The sequence below is a fragment of the Macrosteles quadrilineatus genome, unplaced genomic scaffold (genome assembly GCF_028750875.1).
Source record: "Macrosteles quadrilineatus isolate MER2022 unplaced genomic scaffold, UCM_ALF_1.0 Scaffold_1__1_contigs__length_201487025, whole genome shotgun sequence".
NCBI lineage: Eukaryota > Metazoa > Arthropoda > Insecta > Hemiptera > Cicadellidae > Macrosteles > Macrosteles quadrilineatus.
Window position 1 is genome coordinate 67012974 of NW_026542594.1, and position 12861 is coordinate 67025834.

Sequence of the window (12861 nt, forward strand, 5' to 3'; positions counted from 1 at the left end):
TAATATCTTCGGTTAAAATGAAAAGGCTCAAAACAGTTTAATAGTGAGTACAAAACTGTTATTACACGCTAAAACGATCTCCGTCCACGAATATCATTTGTGAACATCAATGTAGAATGAGTTGTAAGACTAAGAAGTCGTAAAAGATATGCCGTAAGGAGAAAATAATAAAAGCAGAACCAGAAACAGATTAAGTGACAAGAAGGCTGTAATAAGGTGCTGTGCTAATGTCTGGAATACGTTGGATCCTAAATGATAAATTCATAAGCATTTACATGAAGAGATGAAGAAAGGGGAAGACGAGTCGAGAAGACATTAATAGTGGTTGACTGACAGCCGAGCAATAAAAAGACAATTTTATACACCTCCCCCCTCCACCAACCCTCACCGGCACCGTTGTCAAGAAATTACACTCTAACCGCCGCTAATTTGTCCAGACATTGTTAAAAAGACGTGACGTTTTTACAAGTCCTGTCTTGTCCTGATTAAGACAAAATATCAGCCCTTTAATTTTTGGAACTATAGTTAATGCATTCGTGTACGAAATGTAAAGTAAATTTAGTTCGTTTTCGTGGAAACAGATTTTTCTCTACTTAAAATTTCAAACATGTTACAAATTTCATTTTTATTACAAATTTAAATACAGGGTGATTCTTAATTATTGTTACACTTTTAAAACTCTATAAATGAAAAACCATAGTGAGAACCAGGGTGAGAATCAATTGAAAGAGAAGATTCTAAAGTTTTGATTGGCTTCACTTTGGTAAATATAGTTGCAAAATTAGCCTTTACAGACATTTTTATATTTTAACCACGATTTTAAATTAAATACACACTTTTAACTCTCTGAATCTCAAAACTTCAAAATCTATGTTAAATTATCAACATTTTTTATAATTAATGCCACTATAAATCAATTAGTTCTACAATTTACCGCTCAGTTATTGTTGTTCACCAGTTCACCATGATTATAAGCTGCGACGAACATGACCTCGAAAGAGCAAAAAGTCTGCTGTGTCTTATAGTTTCATTGACTTTAAATTTTGTAATTAATTTAAAATCGTAACTAAAATCTAAAAATATCTGTAGAGGCTAATTTTACAACTATATTTACCAAAGTGGAGTCAAACAAAACTTTAGAATCTTCTCTTTCAATTGATTCTCATCCCGTGATGATAGGTTGTATAGAGTTTAAAAAGTGTAACAATAATTTAGAATCACCCTGTACAATAGTTACAAAATCAATACGGTGACTGAACGTATAGTGTAATATAATGTTCTTATTCTTAGTGCTTTTGGTATTTTTTTCTGACAAAAAAAAAGTGTTTATAATAGGAATAATAAAGAGAAAAATTGTTTAAAGGACAATTTTAAAAGATGTAAAGAAATAGGTGTAGAACGTAATCTAGTTTCACTCTTACAAAGAAAGTTTTTGAAGACGAATTTATGGTGAAATAGACGCGAGCTACTTACAACTCCTCAAATCACTCTCTCAACTCTTAACATCATAAAGTAGATAGGCTAATTTCAACATTTCCAGCAATCGTTAACACATGGCAGTACTGACCGCTAATGCACCCAGGATCTGCCAGCGTAGGGGTCCGCAGTCTGCGCCGTCTGCTGCTGCTGGGAGAAGTTGAAGTCAAGGTTGCCGTCCATGGACAGCTCGTGTCGGATGACCTCCTCCACGTTACATTCGAAGCCCCCGGGGATGGTCTCGATGTTGAGGTTCAGGTCGTCCAGCAACGTGGGGTGGTTGAGAGCTCCCATCAGCTGTCCCATCATGGTGGCCGGGGGACTGGGACTGGGGGACTGAGGATACGACGGCGAGATGCTCTGAAAAAAGACAACAAGAGGCTTTGATATTTTTTGGGGGTTATAATCTTCGACTCTATATCGAATGTTGGTTTTTTGAAGATGGACCACGTCGTTGTATTTGCGATATAGATAGGGGCCAACGGTTCGGATGGTTCACAGTAATCCATCATTGGGGCAAACAATTCAGCAGAATTTTAGTACAATTGTAGTCTGACCCAAGGATAGAGCGCTGCAACATATCCGACAGGTCGGTCACTATCTCCGCCAATCCTACGACGCGGTCATCTCCCGTCAGTCTACTTTGACCGGCTCACCTGCTTAGCCGTGGGGTGGTGTTGGCAGTTGCACGGCTGGCCGCGGTGCAGCGGACAGGGCGGGTACGACGAGAAGGCCGGCGCGGGTGCGGGGGGGTGGTACGGCGGAGGTGTAGGGTACATGAACTGCGGCTGGTCGAGCCTCATGGTGGACTCCAGGTTGCCGGCCAGCTGCTCCGGACCGTAGTAGGGTGTCCAGTCCGGCTCCAGGGCGGGGATGGGCGACAGACGACCACACGACGACGCGTTGGACGACGCTCGTGTACGGAAGTCAGGGCTGTGGACAAACACAAAACTGTACAACAGTAAACACTGCTTCTGTCCTCTCCGCCACAGGTTAGTGCACTGTACATGGGATTAGTGCGGAGAGTTAATAGTTAGTGCGAGGAGACTAGAGTGCCAATGATTGATTTGCATTGTGACATAAAATATGAAAAGTAATGATGTGATGTATAACAAGTATCTACTAGCCTACATTTTGGCATAATGTTTTAATGATTTTTAATCCAGCATTTAATAAAGTAAATATTCGAGTAAATTTTAAATGATGATACATAATGATTTAAAAAGAGTATTCGGGCTCTAGGAATATTTATGGACAAAACTTAGTACAACTGAGGCCACCTTAATATTTCCTTTGTAATCCACAAATCTATCTTTACTGTACCACTAATCTGAACTATGTAAAATCTACTAAACATTACCTTCAAACTACAATACAATATTTCAATATAAATGTCGACCTAAGATCGTATAGTTTACTGTATATTATGTTACGCTACATTGTTCTGCAGCTACAGTATACTAATACCGTTGGTCTTACACACACACACACACACACGCACACCCACCACCAACCAACTCTCCATACACACGATATTATCATGCAAGTCATTCAACAAGACTCGTCAAAATAATAGTTGTAATATTTCAGACTACTGTATGATCAGGATGAACGCCTGATATATTTATTGTGATTCCAAAATTAGTTATAGCGATCAGTTAATTAATAATGACAACGCATAACTGGGAGTGATACAATTTACTGGTTGAAGTGTTACATACCATCAAATACTGTGTTACAGTTAATAAAGGGAAATTAAAAAATTAAGAAAATCCATTAGTGATTATAAAAACTAAACATTTTTATAGAGGTGATTAGGATATGACGATGCTAGTTTTGAAATAGTAAACCGATTGAATATTATTTTGTTTGTTTCGGTGTTTTAATTAATTGAATTTGATTATTATTGTTTTACCTTGTTATGCATATGAAAAACGTGACCAAGTAATTGTTATTTGACCTATTATAGTAAGGTAGACTCCTTATAATAAGGAGGTGTCTACCGATACTGTAGCCCTGTTGCATGATAGTTCCCCCCATATCAACAGATCAATGCATTCCTCCTCAACCACCACCTGAAGTTCTCCACACTTTTGTCAACAATACACACACCATACACCTTCACCATACACACAGCATACACCATACACCATACACCATACCGGCACACGTAATAGTAATGAATGATGATGCGTACCACATATTACACATATGGACAGACCTGCAGACAAAACATAGGGTCAGCACAAGCATACGTGTTAGCAACAACACAATAAACACAACATAGCTGTGAGTTGTGAGAGTGACAAAGGCAAACAGCTCAACACTGCTTGTATGGTAATGAAAAGTTGCTGGATTTACGCTTTAAAACTAATTAAAATATTTAACAAACGGTAATCGACATGGTTAAAATCATGAAGCAAAAGAGAAACTAACCTCAAGTCCAGGTCTGAACTCGAAAGATGTAAAAAGGTGTAACAGTTATGTGTTTATAACAAACAATTCTAAGCGATGAAAGTTACAAACACCATTATCCGAACAAACCCCGTAATTTATATAGGATGGCTAGGTATGTGAAATTTAAACCCTACCAATCTTGTTTTGAGTGAAAAAATCGTAATCGTAAAAAAAGAAAATATTCGACACCCAAACGGCACGCGCAGACCCAGACGCGTGCCATTACACAAAAAAACGGGCCTTTTAATCGGTTCTCTTCCGAGGCATCAATGCCGCCCCTCCGATAAATCTTGACTCCAAGATCTTAGGGAAGGACAATGAACTCCGACAGTGCTCCGAATTATCTAACATGTATCATTGTAGGCCTATTACACTTGAGCCGAAACAGGATACGAAAATGCTACAACAAATAACTATACAATGTTATTAGTATTAGTATGAGAGAAGAATCAACAGTGCGATAGTGAAATGTGAATCAACAGTATAGTATAGTATAAAGTTTATAAGCCAAAAGTTGAAGCGTTTGTTCTAGCATCAGCTTGTTAACAAGTATTGCGTTATAGTTCTAAAGTGATTTAAAAGCATTATAGAGATTTAATATGTTAATGACAGTCAAGTCTAATCTACAGAGGTAATTATTGTTAATATGTTAAAATATCAACAGTGGACAGTGGAAGCTATCACACGAAATTATTCTAAGAGTAACTTTAATACATTATTCAAAGTTTGTGTATGCTTGTCTATTTAACACTTGACATTTGTTTACACTTAGGTGCGTACATCTAAATAAAAATGAAAAAAAAATCTGTTCAGGGCCTTGGTCTTAGCACTAGACCTAATATGATAATACCTATAAGGGGATAGGTACCCTGTACGGGAAAACCGCTAAACCGCTAAGCACATTCACCTATTGGGTATTTTACTATTAAAGTGAAATGTTTAGATATACTTTCGTTATCAGAATATTACAAACTGAATAGACAAGATAGATTAATTTTAAATACGCAATTCGCCTATGATTCTTGTCCTGTGTACAGAGCATACATTTACAGCTTCGGAAATATAAATTCTAACGAGTATCCCTTAAAACATCCACAATATTTCTCCCCAATGTCGAAAATACATACCTAATAATAATTAACAGCATAGAAAAAAATACGTTGGTTAGCATAAAAAAGTGTTGGTTGGTGCAGAGACCTGTGATGATACGAGGTCATTAAAAGATATACATATTTTAGATCACGGGCCGGTGTAATTGAGGCTGTTTGAGAACACAGCTATCATCTTATGTCCAGCAATGCAAGTAGATATAAACATTCCATTTCAACGTCTGAAATCTGACAAAGAATTGGTAAGTTGAAAGACACATGCCAGGGAAGCTAATAGTGTTTAAAAATAAATAATTTTTGTAAAAAAAAATAAAACGAAACAGGTGGGTAAACGTGTTTTTAGAATACGGTCTGTAAAGAACATTTGAATTACACTTATTTGTAGTCGTGATTTCTATAGATGGCTAGGCCACAAATTATGACTGTGGGTACTCTATTGTACTGAAATGTCATCCCATCCATGATCCACTGTATAACATTGTTGACTGAGCCATTCGCGAGTGTGCCACAGTCAAGATACGTGATTATCTCTATTAGTTTTTGTTACTGTCATAGTTGATGTGACATAAAAAATTATATAGTTTAAAATATATCATCCTTCCTGTTTTGGCTTCGTCAAAAAGTTGGCGTATTCGTCATATATCAGCAATTGCTATCAGCGCACTTTGTCCGTAGTTCTATTTTGAAAACTGGCTAATGTTTTACAATTGAATATGTTGGATACTGAAGTAGACATTCCATCTATAGTTTTACCATAGGGATTACAAGCAGTAAACTGTAAACCCGACAATGATATGATGAGATTGTTGAATGGTGGTTACCTCAGCTGAAAGCCGGGTAGAGGAGACTCCGGGAACAGGTCTAGGCTCTCAGAGATAGACGAGGAAGGGGAAGGAGTAGCGTCTAGACCGTTCCTCAGAGCTTCCACCTTCTTCTTGACCCTCCCTCGCTTCCTCTCGAACTTGGACGTCTCCATGGAGGTGGCGCGGCGACGGGCGGACTTGCCAGGCTTGGCGTCCGGGTTGATCATCCACCAGGAGGACTTGCCCGTGCCTTCGTTCTGCACCCTCATGAAGCGGTTGTGGAGTGATAGGTTGTGTCGTATCGAGTTCTGCAACAATACATAAGATGCTGTGAATACAGTAGGTCCAGGGCTTGCAGCTGGTACTCGATTGTGTCATAGGACTTTGACCAACCTGACCTGACAATATTTGATTTGTAAAAGAAATAGACAAATCTACTAGATTGTTGTACTTTTAGGTGTACTAATAGGCAGTGCGCATAGTTGATATTGATAGGTGAAGAGTTTCAGGGTTTTTAGTCCTTTTAATGGATACAATTTTGCCATCGAACCGACAACGACTAAGCTGTTTAAATGTTTGCATTTCTTTAAATAAATTAATTGAAAAACTGTCCTTATACTTTCTCATGGTGGATAAACTCTAATTCCTGACAATAAATCTAAGCCCAACGCGGCCAAGGACTTTGCACAACAATATATAAGTTTAATTGTCAATATCCTAAAAGAATAGTACGCAAAATCAAATTTTAGCATCAGCCGTTTAGTGCTTTATAACATAAATTTGTATAGAAAGTCACGAATGTTACACAAAGCAATATATTTGCCATACCGTCCACCGAACTTTCTGAAGTGTAGCCTATACAAGACCCATTACTTTCTAAGTTGGGTTCTCGTCAATCCATAAAACATAAAATATCTTGTTAGGAAGAAGCCTCGCCGAGTTAAAGTTTCAACTGAAATAAATGGACTTTCACTCAATAAAGGACTCTTCAGCTATAAGTACAACTTGCTGAAGTTTCCAAGATGTTCCAGAAAAAATGGACTCGTCGTGTCTTAAATGTTTCCATTCCTCATAGTGTGATTGTTGATTTACTTTGCTCGGTTTTGAGATACTGGCTTACCTTTACTGATGAACATATCAATATAATTTTAAGTAAAAATACAATTCGGTTTTGACAGTTTCAATTCAGTTATGTTCATATGCCTAAGTTATAGATACTACCTTTTAAGATACCGCATGATATAATAATCACTTTCATTTTCACACACATGCAATCAAGTACGAGTAACAACGTCACTATCTGAATGCATTTTTAAATTTTCCGTTGGACTTTCGCAACACTCGAACTGATAAAAGTATGATGAGTAGGACTGACGCATTCATTAAATAATCTAATTAGAAAACTTAATTTTGTAACGCACTGTTGTGAAATAACAGAGGTTACCGAAATAGTAATCAGGAGACGTTAAGGTTTAGGATTATCATAGGTTACCAGAGGTCGAAGTGATACAGGGGGTATCGGGGTCGGGGGCGGTCCCCTTGTGTAACACTATGATAACAATCAAATGACCGATGTTAATAATTAACATCAGTAGTGAAATTATACATTATTTTTATCAAGAGAGTTTTAATAGTTTTTTACAAGTAGAATAAGACTTCGAACAACTCTTGAATTCATATGAAATTCAACAGTGTTCTTATTATAATTTTTTTCAAATAACTCGGTAGATAAAAAAGTAATATTAGAACTTTTTAAGTTTTATAAGTAAAGAAAGTCACATATTTTTACTGATGATTGCATAAAGGGAAAATAGTTTGTAAACATGAAGTTTATATGTTGTACATGTAGTTGAAATTTATACATTTCGTTAAATAATTTTTAAGCAACATTACAAATCCATAATGGATTTAATAATATAAATAATATATAATAATAAATAATAAATAATTTAATATAAAACAAGTTAACGATGTTAGGTTTCAAAACCACGAAGACTGTTAAACGAAGAATTAAATCGAAATCTGAACAACTCCATTGATGATTTACCACAAACTACTTTATTCAAAACTGAATAAAAACATCATCCAATTATTTTCCAGTTGCAATAAAAATCCGTGCAACTGAAGACAAAAAGTCAGCAGAGGATTTACAACAGTCATATAACAAGCCAAACTTTTATGTCGGTGGTTGAAAAAGTACGAAAATAACTTGCGCCTCGGTGAGGCAAGATTTGACAATGCATCTGCGCGCTGTAGGCCTACGTCATCATGGTGGTGGGCGCCACACTGGACCGGGCTTATATGCCGTTTCACCAAAACTACTCTAAAAAGAAAACTTTCCGATTGGTTTCCAGCAGATAAAATCCAGTGAGCCATTTTCTGGGTTAAGTGCTTCGCGACTAACTGCCACCTCTACTTAACGGCGAGTTGTGGCTACTTTATTGATAACGTTAGTCGAGAATCACTGTAGACTTCTTCTAAAACACAATAGTCTGTTCTCTTGCTATCAAATTTTATTTAGCAGTACTTCCATGGTTGAAGGAAATGCGATACTATGAACACGATGGAGTAAATGCTATTTTAGGACTATTCTCGTTATTTTCCATCATTATTAATTGAAAATAAATTATCCCACAGAAACAAAATACAGTTATATATGACAATAATTGAACCTATTCTATTATATGGTAGTGAAACATGGGTATTGTCCAAGAAAAATTAAAAACGACTCATGGTGTTTGAAAATAAAGTTCTAAGAAAAATATTTGGACGAGTGCAGGAGGGAGAAATGTGAAGAAAAAGGAAAAAATAGAGCGCTAAGATCACTATACACAGACCCAGATATTGTTGCAAAGGTTAAAGGAAGATTTGATAGGGCATGTTCTAAGAAGAGAGAAAGGAACAAGACTTTATGAAGTTTGGAGAGCCACACCTGGAGGTAAATGTCCATTGGGAAGGCCGAAGTTGAGATGGGTGAAAATGTCAACTTGGCAGAAGACAGAGAAGGGTGGACGAGGCTGGTATACGAAACGAAGAATCAACTGAGATTTGTGGAGCCACGGCAGTAAGTTTGTATTAATTTAAAACAAAAATGAAAATAAAACAAAATATGTATGTGAAAATTAGTCTTTTACTATGTGATAGAATAGTTCCTAAAAATGAACTTGAAACAAAGAATCGGTGAAATATTTTATTAGACTAATTTTGATTTAAAAGATTTATGATTTGAGTATGATAGAGATGTTTAGGCATTTAAAGTAAAACCTTTTCAGAATAAAGTCAAGCGAAATATAGGTACCACATCAACCTATTATTTTGTGTTATAAAAATACACACACGGATGACATCAGTGACATGATGGATGATATCAGAACCACCTAAACATAGAAGTGAAGACGATTGGCTAAATGAGAATCATGGTCTGCGCTTGGATGGCGAGTGATAGGTTTTTTTTTAGCATTAGCGATAACGATATCTACGTATATCAGCATAGCGATAACGATAGCTACATGTATCAGGATCAACAACAACGACTGCTACGCTGAAATAAAAATCGATGATTACGACAATCTATCACAATTAGCGACAACGTTGCTATGTCTTTTAGTATCAACGATGACGATGGCCACGTCTATCAGTATCAATGATAACATTGGTTATAAGTCTATCAGCAGAAGGGATGACGATAGTTACCTAAAACGATGACGATGGCCACGTCTATCAGTATCAATGATAACATTGGTATTGTTAAAAATACCATTAAATGACAACAAGGTATTGTTAGTTAATAAGTCATTTATTGTTTTTGTAATATTTCTTTTGTATGTATTGACTTGAGTAGTTTTGAAAAACAGTATTGTTACTGAAAACCGCTTTAAATAAAAGAAGTTTTATTATTATTATTATTATCATTATTATAAGTCTATCAGCAGAAGGGATGGTGATAGTTACCTAAATCAGCAACTGCGATAACGATAGCTAGGTCTATCAGGATCAACAACAACGACTGCTACGCTGAAATAAAAATCTATGATTACGACAATCTATCACAATTAGCGACAACGATTGCTATGTCTTTAGTATCAACGATGACGATGGCCACGTCTATCAGTATCAATGATAACATTGGTTATATGTCTGTCAGCATAAGGGATGACGATAGTTACCTAAATCAGCAACTGCGATAACGATAGCTACGTCTATCAGGATAACGATGGCGACGCATAAAACGACATCAGCGACAGTGACTCACTGAACTGTCACAGTTTTCGCATATCTGCCGGTGAAAAATTACTGTCTTTTCCTGTCTCCTCAACGTATAAATCTCAAATGTCTTTTATATTTCATTAGAATTTATTCGCCACCGATCGTTAGCGACGGTGGCGCTGCCAATCGGTTATTAATCGCTTAGTCGGTTCTTTCCGCGGAAAACTACAATAAATCGTGACGCGATAAAATGTAACGTACGATTGATTTGTGTCTCTCTTAGTGATTACTTCGTTGACTTTAAATTCACTAAACCTATTTTTTTAGAGCAGTCACACTACATTATTCGTAAATAGGCTCCAGGTAATTTTTTTACACTCTGTTTTCTGTTTTTTTATTTATTTAATTTTTAAACAAAGATATCGCTTATCAAAACAATAAATGGATTGGCTCTTATCAATAGTGTTTAATATAAAATTACGTTAAAACTTAGTAAAATAAAATTCAATCCACTGCGTGTTGCGAATTAGTCGTATTTTATAAGCGAACTGTAGGCCTAATCTAAGATAATTTTTTAAATTGAATGATTCAATTCATTGAAAGCTATTCCGTAGTGGGTAGCTAATGTGCACGCTATATCTATTATTTTCATAACAGAAGGCCATCGAGTCATGATAAGGTAACGTCATTTATTGTCAACCGCACGTGGACGCGACATAAGACACGATAAATTGAATGGACCAGTAAACGTAAAAGTTGTGACTTTATGGATCCAGATATCCTGTGAAAGATGAAAGTTAGAGTTTGGCGGCGACGCTGTCTTGTCTGATTAGTTTACGGCGGATCTTTCCTTCTCTCTCACACAGTCACAGTGTCACAGTCACACCCCTCTCCACCTCTCTATATGATACACTCCAGACATAATTCGCATTAGGTATTGGATTTGTTGAGAAGACAATTATTACGTGACGGTGGCAAAAGACTCTAGTACTTATAAATCTGATCGGAAATTCAGATTGGGTACGACTTTTGGGGAAGAAACGGAGGTGGTGTGGATATTTTCTTGTTTAACTTATTATTAGGTTTTCCTAGTTAGACCAAATAAAGAATTTATCTGCAATGCAAAGGATCCAAACACACTGAAATAATACAGCGACTCACACTTGGCCTTAGTATTATCATGTACACCAGTATACAACATTAGGCTATATATCGTCAATTTGTAGATAGTTATTTCCGGATAGTTATTTCATCAACTTCGCTACCACACTGAGACCAAATCACATTTCCTGTTTCAGGATTTTGATTAGTACTGAAGACAGCAACGTAGGTATAAGATCTCAACAAAATGGATGGCATATGTGCAGTAAGATGAAATATGTGATGTATTTGTTGAAGTACTTGATTTATGCCAACTCAAAGTTTTAAAATCAAACGCAAGATCGAACACCATCAACAAAATGTCAGAATAAGCAGAACCACTAAGTGGGAAGCTAACTCTGCGAGCACTTAACCCAGAAAAGGTCCGACTTGGGTTTTATCTACTGGAAACCAATCTGTAAAGTTTCTTTTTAAAGTCTTTTGAGTCGGAACGGCAGAGATGTCCAGACTTTACACTTCAATATCGAGATTCTGTCTTTCGCTTTTGTATCTAATGGTTGGAGGGAGGGACGGGCGTCGCAAAGTCTGACCTTTATACTTGGTCCAACAGTCGAGTTGTCATCAGGGAAGCTTATCGGACTTTACTTTGGCGTCCCAATTAGTTTCATCCCTATTCATAGATACTGTATTCATTTCATTATCATAGAAGCATTTGGTTACATGTAACACACAACTTCAATATTAACTTGCATAAAAAAAAAACTTGTGAATCATTGCTAAATTAGGTTATTACTAAAATTATAATGGCGATCCTTACCTGTATCAAAACTGAACGTTAAAATTGTTCGTTAAATAAAACTTATAAGTCTACATTGTTGTTTAGTTATAGACCAGTTCATTAATTGTCATTAAAATTTGTATCGAATTGGTGTAGAAATCAGTCTGTTATAATCAAATATTTACAAAAAGTGTAAGAATATTTAAAAGCATTTTATAAGTTGACAGCGAGAGTTTCTGGGCTGAGTGAGATCAGTTTCTTACTTGAGAAGTTTCACTGAAACAATAAAAGGTTGTCTCCTAAGACTCTTTAATAAGTAAATACTGGCCGCTAAACTTCGCAGCTTCAAACACCACTTTATTACTTTGAATTTCATTTCTTAAAAACGTAATTAAATTTTCATCGCTGAATTATTTCATTATCTCATTAAATTGAATTAAATCACGTCTCTACATTTTCCTAATTAAACTTTTTCTTGAAACCTTTTTGGAAAAAGTATTTAAAGAGTGTAATTATTATGCTTAAAGTTTACTGCAAATGATAAATCCTCAAAGAAAAATCAGTCTATAAGTAATGCAGTAGTAGGCCTATTTTAGGCAAAAACTTGATTAAAGGTATATTTCTTTGTTGTTTAAAAAAATAACGAATAACGCAGTCTAAAACTAAAATAAATCAAACTCGTTTTGTACCAAAAACTGTTTACGAGTATTGCTATAAAGCAAATGCTATTAACTAAGTGAACAAAGTGACAGACTACGCATTGGTTTGGATTCATAATACATTATAAATAAATATTTTACTCTTAAAGGAAATCAATGACCAGAGTAAGCTATGACGGCGTGAAAACTCTCAAAACGGTACGTGACTTAACTCTCTAACAGCTTGTTAAAAATGTAATTTTATGGTTATTGTTGGTAAAACTGATACGGTC

General features: G+C 36.0%; 1 protein-coding gene across 1 annotated transcript in view; it reads right to left on the reverse strand.

Moving 5' to 3' along the window:
* The window catches only part of LOC128983475 (forkhead box protein O), a 106599-nt gene that overhangs the window by 19830 nt on the left and 73908 nt on the right, over positions 1–12861 (reverse strand). The window contains exons 2-4 of the mRNA XM_054402771.1: positions 5864–6153; positions 2133–2409; positions 1568–1836 (exon numbers count right to left, since the gene is read on the reverse strand). Coding sequence (XP_054258746.1) covers positions 1570–1836; positions 2133–2409; positions 5864–6153 — 834 coding nt within the window. The 3' untranslated portion in view covers positions 1568–1569. The remainder of the gene's footprint in view (positions 1–1567; positions 1837–2132; positions 2410–5863; positions 6154–12861) is intronic.